The sequence below is a fragment of the Pseudorca crassidens genome, chromosome 1 (assembly GCF_039906515.1).
Source record: "Pseudorca crassidens isolate mPseCra1 chromosome 1, mPseCra1.hap1, whole genome shotgun sequence".
Lineage (NCBI taxonomy): Eukaryota > Metazoa > Chordata > Mammalia > Artiodactyla > Delphinidae > Pseudorca > Pseudorca crassidens.
The window spans coordinates 28,529,434-28,550,151 of NC_090296.1; the positions used below are offsets into that span (position 1 = coordinate 28,529,434).

Genomic DNA, 20,718 nt, shown 5'->3' on the forward strand with positions numbered 1-20,718 from the left:
AGGCTCCAGACACGCAGGCTCAGTAGTTGTGGCTCACGGGCCCGGTTGCTCCGCGGCATGTGGGATCTTCCCAGACCAGGGCTTGAACCCGTGCCCCCTGCACCGGCAGGCAGACTCTCAACCACTGCGCCACCAGGGAAGCCCAGCAAATAATTTTAAGCTAAGGGAAAATATAGATATCTAGGGATGGAGGAACATAGCAGAAAAAATAAAATGTGAGTATATGAAATGGGTGGTAACGGGGTAGTATATCAACAGTTGAGGGGGGGTTGCAGTGTTTTTCCAAATTTTCGGCTCAGGTACCTCTAATGGTAGAGGATAGCGGGCATGTAACCCTTTGGGGGCTGGGAACAGAGCCCCAAGGAGCCTTTCTGCCTCAACTACAAAATATATATGAACGTTTTGAACCTACCCATGTTTTATCTTTAGGAATTCTTGCATATTTTGCATTCTATTTTATTATCTATGAGTTTGTTTTAACATGAGAATATTTTTTCTCCCCACTACCTCATCCTCTAATAACTAGATGCAGTGGGAATGTGTCCATTTATCCTCTGTCTTCTAGCACATTCTGGCATGCCCCAATGCCCACATCTGGGGAGCATGGAATGGGGTTGTAGTCTAATACGGCAGCATTCTAGCTTTCTGTTTTGGGGGATAGTCTAGTCAGGAGTATTATGTCACGGAACCAAGGAGGGTGAGCTCATCTTGTTCTGACTAACGAGGCTGTTCCTGGAAGGCTGCAGTCAGTTGGAGGCACCTCATTACCAGATCGCTGGGGACCAGCTGGAGAGAGTTCACAGAAGACCCACAGGAATGATTAAGAGACTGGAGGGGCTGACGGATGAGGAACGGATAGAAATGAAAATTGCATAACTTGGCTGAACCAAGGTAGCAGGAATACACAACTGTATAAATATCTCAAGAGTATAAACTTGATGGGGGAAGGCAGTCTTTTATGGTGGGATTTTGGGGTGGGGAGAATAAACCAAGGGTGAAATTAAGCAAAGGAAAATATAAACTAATAATCTAAAGTGTCTGTTGGTACACTTTGTTTCTTGGAACCTCCTTAGTTGGACCACTCTAACTTGTGGGCCTTTTTTTAATTGAATGATTTGTTTTTTTTAGTTTGACTTCCATGGACTTGCGGCTGGTGCTTCTCTGTGTAGAGAACGCTGGAGACTACATCTTAACAAAGCGAACGTCTTTCTTTTGTCCTGTCTTGCTTTGTGGGACTCAGTGGTTGATATTTGGAACTCCTATGTGCTGCCACTATCTCTTTATGCACCAGAATTCTGAAGTGGACTTTCACATAGTTTTCTTTTTTTAATTAATTTTTTATTGGAGTATAGTTGATTTACAATGTTGTTAGTTTCTACTGTACAGCAAAGTGAATCAGTTATACATATACATATATCCACTCTTTTTTAGATTCTTTTCCCATAGAGGTCATTACAGAGTACTGAGTAGAGTTCCCTGTGCTATACAGTAGGTCACAGTTTTTTAGAATAGCACTGTAAAAGTAGAAACTCAGTATGTATTGTAGTAATTTTAGAAACCCAGATACAGTATTTGGTCCCTGAGGTACTGGTTGGTTTCAGGAAATTATAGCCTTGATGAAATCCAAGCATGATTATATGAAACACGTACTTGGGAAATGATTGTATGAAATTCCTATTTGGAGTATGGAAGGCATAAAACTATTAAATAACAGTTGAAATTAGCCAGGAGAAACATTTGCATAATGTTGCCAGTTTTATAGCCCTTTTCCTAAGAAGGGGTAGTAGAACTGGAAGAAAGTGATTTTTATGCTTTTTTGATATATAAAAATGAGTTCATTTATACAACACATTTATGTACTTTTAAGACTAAGTCATCTATACCAGAGATTGGTAAACGTTTTTTTGTAGACGGTCAGATAGGAAAGCTTTGTAGGCCATACATCTCTGCTGCAACTGCTCAACTCTGTGTTGTAGTTCAAAGGCAGTCAAAGGCAAAATGTAAACGAATAAACTTGGCTGTGTTTATTCTTCTTTTACAAAACTTTTTTTTTTTTTAAACAAAAACCAGTAGCTGTCTGGATTTGGCCTGCAGGCTGTAGTTTGCCAACTCCTCCTGCAATAGACCCTTGCTCCTGAAAGCATGGTCTGCAGACCAGCAGCATCAACATTACCTATGAACCTGTTAGAGATGCAGAATATTGGGTCCCTTCTCAGCTGACTGCTCTAGAGTCTAGACCATGTTTCCTGAACTTTAACATGCATAGGAATCACCTGGGGAGCTTGTAAAAGTATGGACTCTGAGGACTTCCCTGGTGGCGCAGTGGTTAAGAATCCGCCTGCCAAGGCAGGGACATGGGTTCAATCCCTGGTCTGGAAGATCCCACATGCCACAGAGCAACTAAGCCCGTGCGCCACAACTACTGAGCCTGCACTCTAGAGCCGAGAGCCACAACTACTGAGCCCGTGTGACACAACTACTGAAGCCCTCGCGCCTGGGCCTGTGCTCTGCAGCAAGAGAAGCCTCCACAATGAGAAGCCTGCGCACCGCAACGAAGAGTAGCCCCTGCTCGCCTCAACTAGAGAAAGCCCGCGCGCAGCAACGAAGACCCAGCGCAGCCTAAGTAAATAAATAAACAAACAAACAGAAATATTGTTTCCTTATTTGAAAAAAAGGGTAACTTGCGTTTTTAGGGAGAAAAAAAAGAGTATTTAGAAACTTTTTATGTGTTCCCGCATCATTAAGAATTTGGGGGACTTCCCTGGCCGTCCAGTGGTTAAGACTCTGTGCTTCAGGCTTCCCTGGTGGCACAGTGGTTAAGAATCCGCCTGCCAATGCAGGAGACACAGGTTCGAGCCCTGGTCCAGGAAGATCCCACGTGCTGTGGAGCAACTAAGCCCATCCGCCACAGCTACTGAGCCTGCGCGCCTAGAGCTTGTGCTCCGCAAAGCCACCGCAATGAGAAGCCTGTGCACCGCAACGAAGAGTAGCCCCCGCTCTCTGCAACTAGAGAAAGCCCATGTGCACAGCAACAAAGACCCAACACAGCCAAAAATAAATAAATAAATAGATTAATAAAAAAAAAAGACTCTGTGCTTCCACTGCAGGGGGCACAGGTTTGATCCATCCTGTATGCCGTGTGGCACAGCCAGAAAAAAGAATTTGGAAAATACTAAAAGGTACAGGTAGAAAATAAAAACGTCTATAATTCAAAACACCTAGAGATGACCACATTTTTATGTTGCTCCTTCCAGTCTTCTGTATGTAATATAATATTTTAAAAATTGGGCTCATGATATGTAAATAAGTTTGTGCTTGCTTTTTCATTTAACATTTTATTTGTGAGTGATTCACTGTGATATTCCTTTAAAGTGTAATTTTTTTAATGCTTATATAGCATTCTAATGGATCTCTTATAGTTTATGCAGTTCTTCTCTTGTTTCTGGCTCCTTTAAACTGGTTCCAATTGCTAGTTGACCCAGGTTTTGGCTGATGTACTTGGCAAGTCTATCACCATATTTTAAAATAATTACACATACTTATTTATTTTTAATTATAAAAGTTTGACAACTTGTTTGATCTGGTGGCTTTCACCCATTCTGTTCTTCTGGTCTTGTTAGCATTTTGTGTTTTCTTTTTTGGTCTCCCATGATAGAGAAGCAGTAGAGTGGTCATCAGAAGCATGGAGTCTGAGTCCAGGTTGTCTGGGTTTGACTCAACTCTACTATGTACTGTGTGTAATCTTGAGAAAGTACCTTGAGAAAATGCCTCAGTTTCCTCATCTGTAGAATAGGGATAATTGTATCTGTGTCTTAGGGTTGTGAGTTAATACACATGAAGCACTGAGAACAGTTCCTGCCACGTGGAAAGGGACTGTCTCTTTTCATTTACTGATCAGTAGTTTCTTCTCATGTGTTCTATGGCGGCTATTCTTGCCAGAAACCCCTTTCTGCTACATTTAGTTCATGAATATCTTTGAGTTACAGACTGACTTTACTGAACTTTGTTACTCAGTGACTTTATCTTGAATGTTCACAAAAATTTTCCCCTTACTCACAGTAGCAAATTTTACTGTTTTAAAGATAAAGTCAGTATTGTTTAACCGTGTCTTGGAAATGCATACATGGGTACAAAGGGAGCAGACTGCATAGGCTGACTGATTGGGTTTTAAAGCTCTTTGGTGGTTTCCTCTTTCCAGCTGAGTATTACCTGATTCCTTATCAGGGCATACAAGGCCCTCTGCAGCCAAGCCCTGCCTGTGCTCTCCTTTCATTTCTCTTCACCTTGTTCCCAGCCCCATTAAAGTGAAACTGGGTGTGTGGTTGTGACGAGGCTCACTCTAAATCTGTGCTCTACTCTGCATCTGCTGAAGGGTTGGAATCCACTGAAGTGCTGGAGCTCTCTTCTGGGGAGTGACGCAGCTAAGCCCGTGAGATCGCCCCTTGGCTTTTCTTGCGGACTTTTAATTGGGAAAACTTGGTCAGAGATTACCTGCCCTTGGTTATTTTTAGTGCCACAGGGTTTCCATTGTCTATTCTATACCTCCTCTTTGTTGTTTTCTGGGGGTTCTCTTTGAGAGATAAAAATCTATTCCACTGACTCTTTTTTTCTTTGTAGCGTAGGATTCCGAGACAGCAGAACAGATGCACCCTTTGGCAGCCAATTGCACCCTGCACTAGAGAGAAGTCCAGGGATGTTATATTTTGGGATTATATTTCTCCACCGTGGAATTCATGCAGTTCATTCCAGAAACATTGACCCTCTGCTTCTGTGACACACCCTCGCTGAAGGTCTGATGGACAGACACTTTCTCTTGACCTTGCAGCTGTTTTCTTTCACGTGGAAGTTGGAAGACAAGGTGAAAGTGGCCAAAAGTTACCTGCTTTGGTGGATAGGTGTGCTCCCCTTGGTTCTCAGAACATGGGCCCTCGTTTAAAGGTAAGATGACAGACTAGTTAAGACTTACTTATTATTGGGATGTAGAACATGGACTCAGTGACCAGTTTCTAAGCCCTCTCAGCAGGGGATAGCATTGACGTGCACAACTGCAGTTGGAATTGACTTTGCTCCCAGCAGAGCAAATTTGAGTATGAAGAAATCAATTCTCCATTTCTGGGAATAGACTTTTTCACAACCAATCTTCAATGTTAGGGCTAAAATTTATTTGATATTGTAATTATAAATCTTTTACTAAAAAAAAGGGCAAAGAGTTTTAGAATATGTATATCAATCAACTTTCTAACATTCCCTTGAGACATTTCCCCTTTCCTTTTTTGTAGGTAATTGTGAGCCAAAGTTCTGTAGTATTGAGCAACTTGCCCAGGATCTTTTAGTAAGCAAGTGATATTTTTGCATTAGATAATTGGTACTGCATTCCATTTTCCTTTGTAACGTTTTATTTTTATTTCAAAAGATTTAAAAAGGGGCCGTAAGCATTTGTCTTTCTAATTTTATCCTCGGTAAGATTGGGTAATGCTTTTCACACTTTCTTTTACCAGTTTCTTAAATCTTTTCTCTTCCCAAATACTTCACTATCCCTATGACTCCACTCTTTTTCATGATTCAGTTATATGAGGTTAAGAACACTGGGCTTCAGAGTTAGACAGGCTTGAGTCACTTAACCTGCTGGAAGATGTTCAGCAAGTCAACTTTTCTAAGCCTAGGGTTTTTTTTTTTTTCAAGTCTCTAAAATAAGAATAATAATGCTTATTTACCAAGTTGTATTGGTGACAATTACTTGGGCTAACATGTAAAACACCTAGTACATTGTTTGGCCTGTGGTAGGTGGCTCAGTAAGGGGGTTGTAAGTTATGGTGGGGTGGGAGCAGAGACAGGGCAGAGAGGGCACGACAGGTACAGTAAGAGGACAGAAAATGCCTACAGAAGAGGTGAATCTGGAATAAAAGTGATTTGAGGGGTCACCCTAAAAGGAAACCCTGTACTCAAAGACAAAGGCATGGAAGCTTTGTGATAGCATCCATAAAGGAGGAAAATGCAGAAGGAAGGCAAGTTTAGAATGTGACCATGGGTAAAATTGAGAGATGGGTAAGTATTGTTGGGGAGTTTTTTTGAGAGGTATTGTAGAGAAGTGGGACAGTTTATAAAGATCACATCAATGAGTGATGAATTGACAGAGCTGACTCCCTGATCACAAGGAGGCTTCACAGAGAAGAGAGGAGAGTTTGGAAAAAAGTAATAATTGGTATGCTGAGTTTTAAATAATAAAGGGAATTGGAGTAGAAATGTAGAATTGACCTTTTGGAAAAGGTCTAGGTGATCTAGATCAGTGGTGATGATTTGGTGGAGTGACAAGTGAATGGGGAAAAAATGGACAAGGACTTAACAAGGTCAAGTTCATTATTATCAGCCACAAGGACCAAGAAAGACTATGGCTGTTCCACACCGTTCCCCCAGTATCTGGCGTATTAAGTAGGTACTCAGTATTTGTTGGATGAGTTATTTTAGTATTAATTTTTAAAATCTTCATTATAAAAATTTTCAGACATAAAATTAGAAAAGTTTAAAGAACTCCCACATAGGCAGAGATTTTAAGTATGGTAAGAGAAACCTTGCCTTCTGTAGTTCTGATGCATTTCTCATTGAATGAAGTGTGGACCAATAGAGAGGTTTTCTCAGTTTCTTACTGGCTCTGACACAAAGGAGTAGTGATGCTGCTACTACTATTGATAATAATTATAATAATAATTAAAACTGAGAACTCACTGTGTGCCAGGCACCATTCTAGGCTGTTTACATGTGTTAACTCTTTTCATCCTCACAACACCCCAGTGAGGTACGCACAGATATTAGCCCCATTTGATGGATAGGGAAACTGGCAGATTATAGAGAGATTAAATAAGTTGTCCGTGGTTACCCTGTGAGTGGCAGAGAACGGATTTGAACCCAGGTGGTCTAGCTGTAGTCTAGTCATGCCCTCATCCTCTATATTATTCTCTTTGCTCTACTGTTTGATTTGACAGTCTTGATGGCTGTGGAGAGTTATAGTGAAGTCCTGTCACACTAAAGGAGATGGTGTCATAGAAATTATTAAACTTCATCTCTTTTTACGGCAATGAGAATTCTGAAGCTTAGACAGGTCACACAGTTGCAGCCCTGGAACTGGTCTCCAGGCTCTGACTTACTGCTTGTCAGCTGCCTCTCACAGAAAAGGTTGTTGTGGTTGTCAGAGACAGTACATAGGAATTTTCCCAGCCCTCATGATGTGTGCCATAAATTTAGCATTGCTCTATCCCTCTAAGGAGTAAGAGACTTAAGACCACAAGTCTGTAACATCACCTACATATACTTCATTTTCTACTGAGTGCTGTAACTTTACTGAGGGCTAAATGTTCATGTCCAGGATCAGATTGAATGACGTCCAACTGAGGGAGTATTTAAGACAATTAAACTGCTGGTTTCGGTTCCACCAAGTCACCTAGTATATCCTATAAGGCACAGAGAGTTGCTTTTTGAGAGATGATAGCAGCTTTTCAGCATAAGGTCCCAGGAGATGAGATTCTTGTTTGGGAAGGAGGCTCACTAGTTGTGATCTCAAATATTGAGGTAGTATATTGTCCTCTGGAGAGCAACTTAATTCATGTGTATTGACAGTGCTAATGTTCCCTGTGTGGCTTTCTTTTCTGGTAGGACTTTGGACACCAGTGTAAATAGGGATTTCTATGAAACTTGACATGGTCATTCCTCAAATTACCTACTCCCTATGGATTCCATTGGATATATTGTTATCAAAGGATCTAATGGCCATTTTTGGTCACTCTTTCTCTTAAATTTTCCCAGCATAATCAGACATAAAAGCACACTTGGTTGGGGAAAAAAAAAAAAAAAGTTGTTTTGGTCCCTCCCAAATCTGAGCATAGAAATTTTCAGCTGTCTTGTCTCTAAGTTATATATTAGTGCTGATAAAAGGTGCTGGGTTGAGATAACATTGATAACCTTAATATATATTGACTTGAAAAGAAAGAATGAATTTAGTGCATTGTGGATTGGAGAGCATGTACAGTCTATGCTAAGGTCAAAACTCAGTGATAAGATAGGAATGTCAGTGGGCATTGCATTTTTCCTTGGCAGTACCGTGAGTGGTTCAAGTGAGTAATAAGATTGAAGTCTTATTCTGGAGATAAGTCTAAAAACAGTGTAAGTTTCCCCTCAGACTCTGGCCCCTATTTGAATTGTTCTGACTTTGGCAGGCATCACTTAGGATGAGAAGTACAGTCTCCTCCTTTGCTTCCTTCCTCTCCTTGGCCTCTCTGCTGAGCTCATCTTCCACAGGGCCTGTTAGTTTGTCTGATTGGTAACAGCAAAAGAAAATGATTTCTCTTACATGCCCATTGCTTATTATTGGGATGACCCAGAGTTCATTTTAATTACATAATACCAACATGATGGTAATAATCCTTTTAAACATTTTATATAACTATTTCTACTTAGATGAATTACTTCCAGAAGGCAAACATAAGGGGAAAGTGACTCCATTATCTTCCTTGCCTGTGTTAATTAGTACCACTTTGCATGGGGGAGGTAAACTGTCCTGGGGCCCTGGATCCAAGAAGATGAAAGCCATGCTATTACATTTTGTAACTAGAAGTGGCTGTTTGTGGTATTCCTAGGGTGGTCGGTAGATTGGAAGTCTTTAGGAGGGGGAATGATGGTCTCTCTTTCTCTGAAATGTTGTAGGGCACCTGTCAAGCTAGAGAGAGATCAGGGATAGTAAGGCTGGAGATGGTAGGCTCAAGCCACATGCTCTGCTTTGTCTCTCTCTGAGACATCTGTAAGGAAGAGTTAGAGGAAAAACTAAACAAGTTTTCTTCTGCAGCTGCAGCTGTGATCCTCGGCTCTCTGTTGGCATTGAAGGGACCTGATGTTTTACGTCATTGGTACGTTATAGAAAGAGCTCTCTATTATTTCTTTGTTAGGGTTGCTTATATCATTTTTTGCCTCCTTACCTCCCCCTTTCTCCTTGAAAATAGACTTAGAAATACTTCCAGGCATGCCAGAATGTACCTTCACAGAGTTGGCAGTGTTATTCATTCATTTGGGAAATATTTATTGAGTAATTATGGCCAGTGCCAGATGCTGTTTCCTGTTGAGTCAAAGTCGAATAAGGCAAAAATCTGCCTCCATGGAGTTCATAACATGAAGGGGGAGAAAAGTTATAATAGATGAATGCATGCACGGGAGTTTGAGGGAGCCCAGAAGAAGGAACCCCTAACTGTGGCAGGGATTGGGGAGGGCTTTTGCCAAGTGACCAAGGAAGGGGAAGGCTTCCAAATGGAGAGAGTAGAGTGCACATTCTTTTTACTATGTTAGGACCCAGTACATGATGGGAGGTTGGGGGTAGGCATCGTATGTGGACCATGGTGTAGAACAAGGGTTGGTAATCTTTTTCTGTAAAGGGCCAAAGAGTAAATATTTTCAGCTTCCCAGGCCATACAGTCTCTGTCACAACTACTGAACTCTGCGGCTTTAGGGCAAAGGCAGCCCTAGACAACAGTAAATAAGTGGGTGGAGCTGTGTTTCAGTAGAATTTTATTTACAAAAACAGGCAATGGGTGGGATTTGGTGCGAGGACCCTGGTATGGAAGTTCCTCTCTTCACCCACAGAGGTAGTGACCCAGTGGAGGGTGTCTTTGGAATTCTTGCTTGCTCCACAGTGAGAAGCTGTAATGTGTAACTGGCGGGTGGTGTGTGTGTTCTCTTTTACATAGGTGGCATCACAGTGTCTGTGGTTGCATTCTTCTTCACAATTAAGTTCCTCTTCGAGCTTGCCGCACGTGTAGTCAGCTTCCTCCAGAATGAGGACCGAGAACGCCGAGGGGACCGGACTATATATGACTACGTGCGGGGAAATTACCTGGATCCCCGGTCATGCAAAGTCTCCTGGGATTGGAAGGACCCCTATGAGGTGGGCCACAGCATGGCCTTCCGAGTGCATGTAAGGGAATGTTTCTGTCTCCGTACCCACGGGGGTTTCTGAGTCAGTTGCCTTCCAGAATCCAGTTCAGTCTGTTGGTGGTGCTGGCCTGAAACGTTCATGTTCTCCAACACCTCCCCACCCCCACCCCCCAGGAACTTGGGAATTGTTGACATCTGAAGAGTCATACATTTCTCTATCATTTTGGTTTAATAGGTGCTTAGCTTGGAAGAAGTATAAAGCTTAATGTTACATTTTCAAAGTGAGAAAAATATTACTGAAAAGAGTAGGTGCTACAGATTAGGGGTTGGCAAACCATGGCCCAAGGGCCAAATCAGGCCCACTTCCTGCTTCTATAAATACAGACTTACTGGAACACAGCCACACCCATTCATCTTCCTGTACTGCCTGTGTATGCTTTCACGTTTGAGGAGTTCACCACAGTTGAGTAACTAACTGTGTATGACCCGCAAACCAACAGCATTACTCTCTGGCCCTCTGCAGAAAGTTTGCTGCCCCCTGCAATGACTTCTCCACTGAAGTCTTGTGCTTAGCTCCATAGTCTGAACCCCACTAGCCCTGCCTAGTGCTTTTGTTCACTCAGTGCCAGTGGTACCCACTGACTTACCTTTACGTTTGGGTTAGCAGTGATAATATAAGAAAAAAGGGCAAGTGAGACAGGGTAGGCAGCATCTGTGGTTCAGAAGTGTCAAGCTGAAATGGACTCAATGGTGTATTTTCCCCTCTCCTCAGAATACATTAAGAATTTGTTCGTGACTTAATGGTTTTCTTTGAAGCATTGAGAGAATTTGTTCCCTCATGTGTGAGCAGGACTGTAGGAGTGGGTGGATACAGAGATTTACCAGTCACCTCCCTCCTCACACTCTCTCAAGTAACACAGGAAATGATTTTCTCCCCCTGCTCCATAATGGGTGTCCCTCTTCTCCCCACCGCAGTTATTCTATAAGAACGGGCAGCCCTTTCCTGCACATCGGCCTGTAGGACTAAGAGTTCACATCTCTCATGTTGAGCTAGCAGTGGAAATTCCAGTGACCCAGGAAGTCCTCCAGGAGCCCAGTTCCAACGTGGTCAAGGTGGCCTTCACTGTGCGCAGGGCTGGGCGGTACGAAATCTCAGTGAAGCTTGGTGGATTAAACGTGGCCTATAGTCCCTACTACAAGATTTTTCAGCCTGGTAGGTTGTTTTTTCTTTCTTTCTCTCCCTCCATTCCTTCCTTCCTTCCTTTTTCTTTTTCTTTCTTCTTCTTTTCTTAAACAGTGCCTTTGTTGAGATTTAATTCACATGCTATATAATTCGTACATTTAAAGTACACAATTTAGTGGTTTTAAAACTTTGTAGACTTGTATAACCATCACCACAGTCAATTTTGGAGCATTTTCATCACCCTTCACCCTGTACCCAGGTCACTCCATATTTTCCCCAAATCCCTTAGCCCTAGGTAACCGCTGATCTGCCTCTGTGGATTTGCATACTCTGGGTACCACTCTGCCATTTACATTGCATAAAAGCGTGATCATAACATATGTGGCCGTTTGTGACTGGCTTGTTGCACTTAGCATAATGCTTTTGAGGTTTGTCCATGCTATAGCATGAATCAGTACCTCATTTCTTTTATTGCTAAATAATATTACATTATATGGATATACCACATTTTATTTATCCATTCATCAGTTGATGGACATTTGGGTCGTTTTCGCTTTTGACTACCATGAATAATGCTGATGTGAACATTTGTGTACAGTTTTTGTGTGCACATATCTTTTCATTTCTCCAGGAGTGGAATTGCTGTGTCACCAGCCGGGTAAGTTCTTAAGGGGTGAGGGTGCCAGAATAGACCAAAGGTAAAGTCTTCTGATTTTTGAAACCTTTTCAAGTAAAATCACCCTAATCCTACCCTTGCTGCCAGTATGTGTTTTACTTCTTACTGAAGAGTGTCTGCCCAAGCTTCTAGCATCTTAAGAATTGAGGCCTCTATCTCAACTTTTTTTTACCCCCTTGTGTCCTTTGTGCCAGATAATAGATGTTCATGTGCTTTAAAGCCTAAAAGTATAATCTCTAACTCCTGGTTCTGCAACATACCGTTTAGTGTGCTGAGACCCTGGCTGCCCTGTTTGCCCTGCCTTGGCTTCCTTTTGACGGTGTCATTAGATACTAGCCAGGTTGGTGTCCACTTTGGGAGTCAAACCTAACAAGAGGGGTCTTGAGAAGATTTGCATATGTTTGCATGAAAGGTCCTCAGTTTTCTTTCTCTTATAACAGAGGAAGCCTCTGGACAAGGTGGCTCCCAAGCCTTCTCCCTCTCCAGGTATTTCCTCCTTTGCTTCAGTGACTCACTCACAGACTCCTTTCCACACGAAAAGGAGTTGCCTCACCTTGCCTCCTTGCCGCCAGTGGAGAACAGTTCATATCCTTACAATGTGTACCAGCCCTTTTCTTTTTAAACTAAAACTGAACTATTTATTTTGACATGATTTTAGATTTTCCTACAGTTGTAAGAGATAATACAGAGAGATGCTGTGTACCTTGACCCACTTTTCCCAGTGGTGACATCTTACAGAACTAAAGTACAGTATCACAGCCAGGTTATTGACATGGATACAGTCAAGACACAGAACATTTCCATCACCACAGAGATCCTTCATGTTGCCTTTTGACAGCCACACCCATTTTCCCTCCCTCACCCACCTGTTTTTTAACTCCTGGCAGCCCACTAATCTGTTCTCCACTTCTGTAATTTTGCCTTTTCAAGAATATTATATAAATGGGATCATAACATATGTAACCTTTTGGTTAACGTACCTTTTTTGCACTCAGCATATTTCTCTGGAGATCCATCCAGGTTGAGTATATCAGTAGTTGGTTCCTTTTTATAGCTGGGTAGTATTGCTTGGTGTGAATATACCATACTTTGTTTAACCATTCACCAGTTGAAGAACATCTGGGTTGTTTTCAGTTTGGGGCCATTATAAATGGTGGTTTTAATTTGCATATCCCTAGTGGTTAACAATGTTGAACATCTTTTTATATGCTTATTTGCCTTCTGTGTGCCCTTTTTTGACGAAATGTCTTTTCGTGTATTTCATCCATTTTCTAAATGTATTTTTTGTTTTTTACTATTGAGTTTTGAGAGTTCTGTAAGTCCTTTGTTAGAAATGTGGTTTGCAAATATTTTCTCTCAAGCTTTAGCTTTCCTTTTCATCCCCTTAACAGGGTCTTTCACAGAGCAAGACTTTTTAATTTTGCTGAAGTCAATTTATTTTCCTTTTATGGATCATGCTTTTGGTATCTGAGAACTCTTTGACTAGTCCTAGATTCCAAGGATATTCTCCTATGTTTTTTTCCCTAAAAGTTTCCTAGTTTTACATTTAATATTTAAGGTCATGATCCATTTTTAGTTAACTTTTGTATATTAGGCCAAGATTTTTTTTTTCTTATAGATGTCCAGTTGCTCCAGCATCTTTTGTTGAAAAGGCTAGCTTTCCCCTATTATTGCTTCTGCACCTTTGTCAGGGATCAGTTGGGCATATTTGTGGGGATCTATTTGTGGGTTCTTTGTTCTACACCATTGATCTGTGTGTCTGTCCCTCCACCAATACCGGAATCTTAATTACACAACTATGCAATAAGTCTTGAAATTGAATAAACTGACTCTTTCCACTTTACTCTTCTTTTTTATAATTGTTTTAGCTATTCTAGATCCTTTGCCTTTCCATATAAATTTTAGAATAATACTGTCTAAATCTACCAAAAAATCTTGCTGAGATTTTGGTAAGAATTGTGTTAAAATTATATATCATTAGGGAAGAATTGACATCTTTGCTATGTTGAGTCTTCGAATTCATAAACATGGTATGCCTCTGAATTTCTTTTTTTTTTTTAATTAATTAATTTTATTTATTTATTTTTGGCTGCATAGGGTTTCGTTGCCGCACGTGGGCTTTCTCAAGCTGTGGCGAGCGAGGGCTACTCTTCATTGCAGTGCGTGGGCTTCTCAGTGAGGTGGCTTCTCTTGTTGCGGAGCACGGGCTCTAGGCATGCGAGCTTCAGTAGTTGTGGCACGTGGGCTTGGTAGTTGTGGCGAACAGACTTAGTTGCTCCACAGCATGTGGAATCTTCCCGGACCAGGGCTTGAACCCATATTCCCTGCATTGGCAGGCAAGTTCTTAACCACTGCGCCACCGGGGAAGTCCTGAATTTATTTCTTTAATCAGCGTTTTGTAGTTTTCAACATACAAATCTTATACGTGTTTTGCTAGATTTGCACCTAAATATTTCGAGTTTGTTTGTTTATTTTGCAATTATTCACTTATTTTTAAGGCCTGCTTCACTTGTAGGTTCCCAGGGGGGGTTCTTGGTACTATATCTATAACTCTCAGTTCTGTTTTCTCCAAGTTTTTCTGTCATTTTGTTTAGTGCTTGCAGTGGTTAGGAATTTGTAAAAATGAGTTCCCAGAAGTTCATTTGAATTAATCTCTTTGTTTTCTTTCTCTTTCTCTGCCTCATAATGGTATTGTTTATCCCTAGGAACTGGGCTGGCACCCAGCTTTCCAGGACTCACTGACTGAGTAGATCTTTGTGCCCTAAAAATCACCTCTCTGATGTTATGTTCCACTGTCTTTGTTCCAGGAATGGTGGTTCCTTCCAAGACCAAAATTGTGTGCCATTTTTCTACTCTCGTGTTGACCTGTGGGCAGCCACACACTCTTCAAATAGTGCCCCGAGATGAGTATGACAACCCTACCAACAATTCCACGTCCTTGAGAGATGAGCACAATTACAGTCTGTCCATTCATGAGGTAAGAGGCTCCCATCTTGCCCTGCGTGCTCCCACCTGTCACTCTCACCCTCTCTAGTTCACTTCCATCCATCTCCTTCTCCCTGACTGTTGTGCCTGCCTTCCTTCATCTGACAATACCTATCTCATTAGTAACTGTGAGACTTCGATTAGCTCGTAGATAGGAAAATTCTTTGTAGGAGTAAATTACTGTGAAACAGGGAAAATTATGTATGGTTCATGTTGCTTTGTTTTCCTCCTGTAGCTCGGTCCTCCGGAAGAAGAGAGCACTGGTGTCTCATTTGAGAAGTCAGTGACATCCAACCGGCAGACCTGCCAGGTGTTCTTGCGGCTCACCCTGCATTCTCGAGGCTGCTTCCATGCCTGCATTTCATACCAAAACCAGCCAATCAATAATGGCGAATTTGACATTATTGTCCTAAGTGGTGAGTTGAGAGAAGAGCTGTGATTTAGTCCTCTTCTCAGGCCACTTGTTCTTTGCACGTCTGCATTCTTCTGACCAACCCCACAAATATTAGATATTTGAGCCAAACTTGGTTTAGAGCTCTGTGGACTAAAGGTCTAGTGATAGGTAACTTTCTCCCCTGTCTTGCACTTTAAACCTTATTCCTTGTTATACTTCAGAGAATGAGAGGAATATTGTCGAACGCAATGTGTCCACCTCAGGAGTGAGCATTTACTTTGAAGCTTATCTGTATAATGCTGCCAACTGCACCAGCACGCCGTGGCACCTCCCGCCCATGCACACAAGCTCTGCCCAGCGCCGGCCCTCCACGGCTCTGGAGGAGGAAGATGAAGACTCACCCTCTGAGTGTCACACCCCTGAGAAGGTGAAGAAACCTAAGAAGGTGTACTGCTACGTGTCACCAAAGGTTGGAACTCTCATTCTTGCCGCCCCCCTCCCCCCCACCAAGCCTGCTTGTAATTGGTATTTGGTTACAAAATCCACAAAGCAACAGTCTGAGAATCAGAGCGAGGTCATTGCCGTGTTGGGGTTCAGGGATAACTGAGGAGGCTGCTTCAAGTTGAGCAGAAGGCCGTGCCTCCTCTTCTGTTGCCCATGTCTGGTTTGGCTGGCTTACATCTCTGTCTAGAGAGTCTGTGCCTTGGGACTTTAGAGCACCTGTAACTTTCTGCTGTTTGATTGCTTCTGGGAAGACTTTTCAAGGCATGGCTCTCAGAGTTTTAAAGAAAGCTACTTTTAACCATTAACAGTTTCTCACTAGTGTAAAAATTACTGTTGGACCCTTGTACTATTTCAGAATAATTTGATCTTTCATTCAGTGATTTGTGAAACCACCACAGATGTCATGATCCATGTACAGGATTGGAATAGAGACATTTTGGCAGAGTCAAGGAGGTGAACTTCCCAAGGCCCCTGAGCTAAGAGGCGCTTTGTCTTAGGGGTTTTCTTTTTTAGTGTTTGTCTTTTGCTTATTCATACAGACCTCAGAAAAATGAGACTCTCGAAACATCCCATTACATTCCTGTAATTGCATAGCCAAACCGGAGCTCTAATCCTGTCCTGTAATTGCATAGCCAAACCGGAGCTCTAACCCTGCTCTACGTTAGAACACTTTGCTACGCATTATTCATCATTTAAAAATCTAGCCTGAATTTGGCCTGGGGGAGTGGCAGAGGGAAATGGTCAGGCAGAGATAAAACAAGATTGGCTGTGACCTGATAATTGTTGAAGCTGGTGATGACTTCATTGTACTGTTTTCTCTTCTTTAGTATGTGTTTGAAATTTTCTTTAATGAAGAGTTCTTTAAAAATCAAGAAAAAAGTCTGACCTACTACATGTTCAGATAACAGGGTTTTAAAATTTTTATTTATTTATTTATTTTTCAATATTTATTTTATTTATTTATTTTTGGCTGTTTTGGGTCTTCGTTGCCGCACAGGGGCTTTCTCTAGTTGTGGCGAGCGGGGGCTACTCTCTTTGTTGTGGAGCACAGGCTCTAGGCGTACAGGCTTCAGTAGTGTGGCACGCGGGCTTAGTAGTTGTGGCTTGCAGGCTCTATAGCCAGGCTCAGTAGTTGTGGCACACGGGCTTAGTTGCTCCGCAGCATGTGGGATCTTCCCGGACCAGGGCTTGAACCCGCGTCCCCTGCGTTGGCAGGGAGATTGTTAACCACTGCCCCACCAGGGAAGCCCCACAGGGTTTTTTTTATTTTTATTTTTATTTACTTATTTATTTATTTTTTCCGGTACGCGGGCCTCTCACTGTTGTGGCCTCTCCCGCTGCGGAGCACAGGCTCCGGACGCGCAGGCCCAGCGGCCATGGCTCACAGGCCCAGCCACTCCGCAGCATGTGGGATCCTCCCGGACCGGGGCACGAACCCGTGTCCCCTGCATCGGCAGGCGGACTCTCAACCACTGCGCCACCAGGGAAGCCCAGGGGTTTTTTTTAGATTAAAAAGTTATTGCATTGTCTTTTCTTTTATTGTAAATGGCAACAGACCTCTTTTTATTCTGACATAAAGGATTTTTATGAACTTTTTTGTATGAGACTCCTCCCATCCCCAACCCCCTCTTCCCCAGCAAATCCTTGGTGCCATTCAAATAGAGATAAAGCAGTGGGCGTGGGCCACTGGTGTTCCCTGTCCACTGACTTGGAAGAAGTCTCTCTGAGCAGCATCTGGCTAAGCAGAAGGAGATTTTGATTGTTTCTAGGTGAAGTGTTATCTACTTATAAAGTGAAAACCTGATATCAGATATTTGGAAATGGTAGTAAGACTTGAGTATTAAGATTATGAAATATCTGTGTGAAATTGCATGGTGAGCATAATACTTTAAATTTGCTTGTTTTAAGATAGAGTTGATGTTTTCTATTTGATTTCAGTCCTAAATTATCTTCTTTGTTCAGAGAGGAAAAGGGTTATCATGAGAAATGTAGATGGGGGCTGATATTTGAATTACTATACTCGAATAGAACCTCTTTATTTATCATTCACTTCATTTTCTATATGTTGGTCCTCCAGCAATTCTCAGTGAAGGAGTTCTACCTGAAAATCATTCCCTGGCGCCTTTATACCTTCCGAGTGTGCCCAGGAACAAAAGTAAGTCGAACCTTACATCCGGTTCATGTAGAGCAGGCTTCAGCCTCCAACGTCTCAACCTTTTCTTTTTTCCTTGAAGGACTTTTGTGGTTTCTGGAAGTTCTCATTGTGCACACAGGATTTATTGCCAGATAAAGAAAGAGTTGTTACCTCCTCATGAAGGATGTAGTTCTAGGAGGACACGTGCCTACAGAAACAGCAATTGGTAGCAAGTCAGAATACTTCAACAGTTATCTTTTTGTCCCTAAGACTAAGTTAATGGAAAGGGTGCTGGTAACTCTGACCTGAGTTTGGCTTCCCAGCGTGCCAGAGGTAGCTCTTTTAGCACCAGTAGTCTCATCTATTAAAAAAATTTTTTTAAAAATTTAAAAAGTGGGGTTTTTTTGTTTTAAACTCTTCTGAGCTTTTGGAATCTAAAGGCAAATCATTTTCCTCCAGCCAGTTTGCCCAACCTATTCAGGTGCTCATTTGCTGTTTCACATATCCTTCCTGCTTTTACCCTTCTTATATTTTATGTTGGAAAGTCTGTAGTGTTGCCTGTGATCCTTACTAAAGGTGGTCTCTGTGACTCGAGTAATTTAAAATAAAATCTGAATCATAGAGCCCTGAGGTGAAAAACAAGGAGATGTACTCCTGGTAGGTACTTACTTGGGGAAAACAGGCTTAACTTGTTTCTGTTGGTTGGTCAGAAGGGCAGGGATGTGAAGGTTTTTTGCTGGATGTGAGGGCTTTATAGATTAACTCCTTTTCTTTTCTTTGTTTTCCTTTTGTTAGTTTTCGTACCTTGGCCCTGACCCTGTCCATAAGCTGCTCACACTGGTGGTGGATGACGGCATTCAGCCTCCTGTGGAGCTCAGCTGTAAGGAGAGGAACATCCTAGCGGCCACGTTCATCCGCTCACTCCATAAAAACCTAGGTGAGTTTGGACAGGGATTCTGCTGGGGTAGGCATTGACCCCAGATATCTGGGTGCCTGCACAGGTGTCTTATAATGAGGCTTAATCATGATGGATCTTGCTGCTCCTTAGGAGGCTCTGAGACCTTTCAGGACAAGGTGAACTTTTTCCAGAGAGAGCTTCGGCAGGTACACATGAAAAGACCACATTCCAAAGTCACCCTGAAGGTCAGCAGACATGCCTTGTTGGAATCGGTGCGTAAAGTTTCATCCCTGTCAAAAGTTTCCAACTAGAAACCTCTGTGATATTTGGTTATATTCCGCAGGTTATCTTTTTTATGAAACCCACATCTCTCTCTCCTTTAAACGTATTAAAGATGGTGTTCTATGCATTTGATTGTACTGCATTTGGGGCAGATTTGTTGGAGGTATGTTATCGAAAGGAGAGACTAGTTGACACTTTGGCTTTAAGATCAGACTGAACTAGCTCCTGAACAATTTCATGGAACTCTTACTAGGCTGAACTAATCAGATTGCTTCCCTCCTCTTTGCCTTCATTATGTCATCTGTAAATAAGAAAAGATGCAGACAGATGACTATTTAACTTAAAAGCATTAAGGGCAGGTGTTAAGTTGTTGTTATAGAAGAAAGTTCCTGTTATTGAATCCCAGGAATAGAAGAGCTCTTGTGGGATTAAAAGGAAATGATTTTTGTTGTCACTCTGGCCTGATGGAAAAGGAACGCCTGATGTGTGTCTGACTCCACTACATAGACACTGGCATAGTTCTTACGTTCCTTGAGAATGAGAAGGCCTTGGTCCCTGTCCAGAAAGTGTTTGTGATATTTAGCTCTGGTAGGTGCTGCTGGAAACCCCTTTTCTCAGCCACATTCTCCTTGTGGCATGGCTTCCTGTTCTGAACCTAGCCTTGTGGCTAAAAATGTCTAGTGGATAGACTGTACTTTACTGACTGTACTTCACTTTACTGTACTTTACTGAACCAAGACTCCTTGGTTCTCTTGCTGACAGCTTACTGATCTGAGCCATTGTTACTTCTTTATTTAAGAGTTTTCTCATTAATAAAATGAGGATTATTAAAAAAAGAAGTTTCAACTTTCCAGTAAGGCAATGGTATAAATATGAATTAGATTATTTTTTTAATTTTAGATTTCTTCTGGAGATATTTACATTTTAAATATAAGATGGTGGGCTTCCCTGGTGGCGCAGTGGTCAAGAGTCTGCCTGCCGATGCAGGGGACATGGGTTCGTGCCCCAGTCCGGGAAGATCCCACATGCCGCGGAGCGGCTGGGCCTGTGAGCCATGGCCGCTGAGCCTGCGCATCCGGAGCCTGTGCTCCGCAACGGGAGAGGCCACAACTGTGAGAGGCCCACGTACTGCAAAAAATAAAAAATAAAAAATAAAAAAATAAATATAAGATTGTAGTATTAAAGCTTATTTATGAGTAATATATTGCCTCCAGGTACTTGTGGTTATTACATGGACAATGGCAATGTTCTTGTGTTTTTGTCTTTAACACCCAAGAGAGACTGGCCAGTGTTCTGACAGTTTCCTTTCTTTTTCTTTCACTGCTTTTCAGTCTCTGAAAGCCACTCGGAATTTCTCCATCTCAGATTGGAGCAAGAACTTTGAAGTGGTTTTTCAGGACGAAGAAGGTCAGTTTTGAAATTTCATATTCATCTTTTTTAACTCTCCTTCCCACTCCTCCTTGTCTCCTTACCCCGCATCCACAAAAACAAAAACAACCCCCCTACACATACTCGCCACCCCTGCCCCAGCTTCTTTTTCCCTGGGAAAAAGAAGTCATGAGTCAAGACAAAAAGGGTGGCGTTTAATGGCTAATAGCGTGGTAGACCTTGTAAAGCACATACATACAGGGACTTGGAGGGAGAGTTTGAAGCAGAAGGGTAAAGTAACCTTTGTAGAGAAATGTCAGTTTCCTAGGCTCTCTGATCTGTATCCCCACACTAGGAGGCATTAGCTTAGTGATCAGAATAC

General features: G+C 42.1%; 1 protein-coding gene across 7 annotated transcripts in view; it reads left to right on the forward strand.

Moving 5' to 3' along the window:
* The window catches only part of AREL1 (apoptosis resistant E3 ubiquitin protein ligase 1), a 43,764-nt gene that overhangs the window by 13,667 nt on the left and 9,379 nt on the right, over positions 1-20,718 (forward strand). For 2 of the 7 annotated variants that reach the window (XM_067730144.1, XM_067730132.1), the window contains exons 2-12: positions 4,618-4,938; positions 8,834-8,894; positions 9,726-9,952; positions 10,888-11,125; positions 14,579-14,748; positions 14,992-15,172; positions 15,372-15,619; positions 17,732-17,809; positions 18,584-18,725; positions 18,837-18,958; positions 20,300-20,375. In XM_067730144.1, coding sequence (XP_067586245.1) covers positions 8,879-8,894; positions 9,726-9,952; positions 10,888-11,125; positions 14,579-14,748; positions 14,992-15,172; positions 15,372-15,619; positions 17,732-17,809; positions 18,584-18,725; positions 18,837-18,958; positions 20,300-20,375 — 1,498 coding nt within the window. In that variant the 5' untranslated portion in view covers positions 4,618-4,938; positions 8,834-8,878. The remainder of the gene's footprint in view (positions 1-4,617; positions 4,939-8,833; positions 8,895-9,725; positions 9,953-10,887; positions 11,126-14,578; positions 14,749-14,991; positions 15,173-15,371; positions 15,620-17,731; positions 17,810-18,583; positions 18,726-18,836; positions 18,959-20,299; positions 20,376-20,718) is intronic. The other 5 variants (XM_067730149.1, XM_067730140.1, XM_067730162.1 and 2 more) reach the window with 4 other exon arrangements.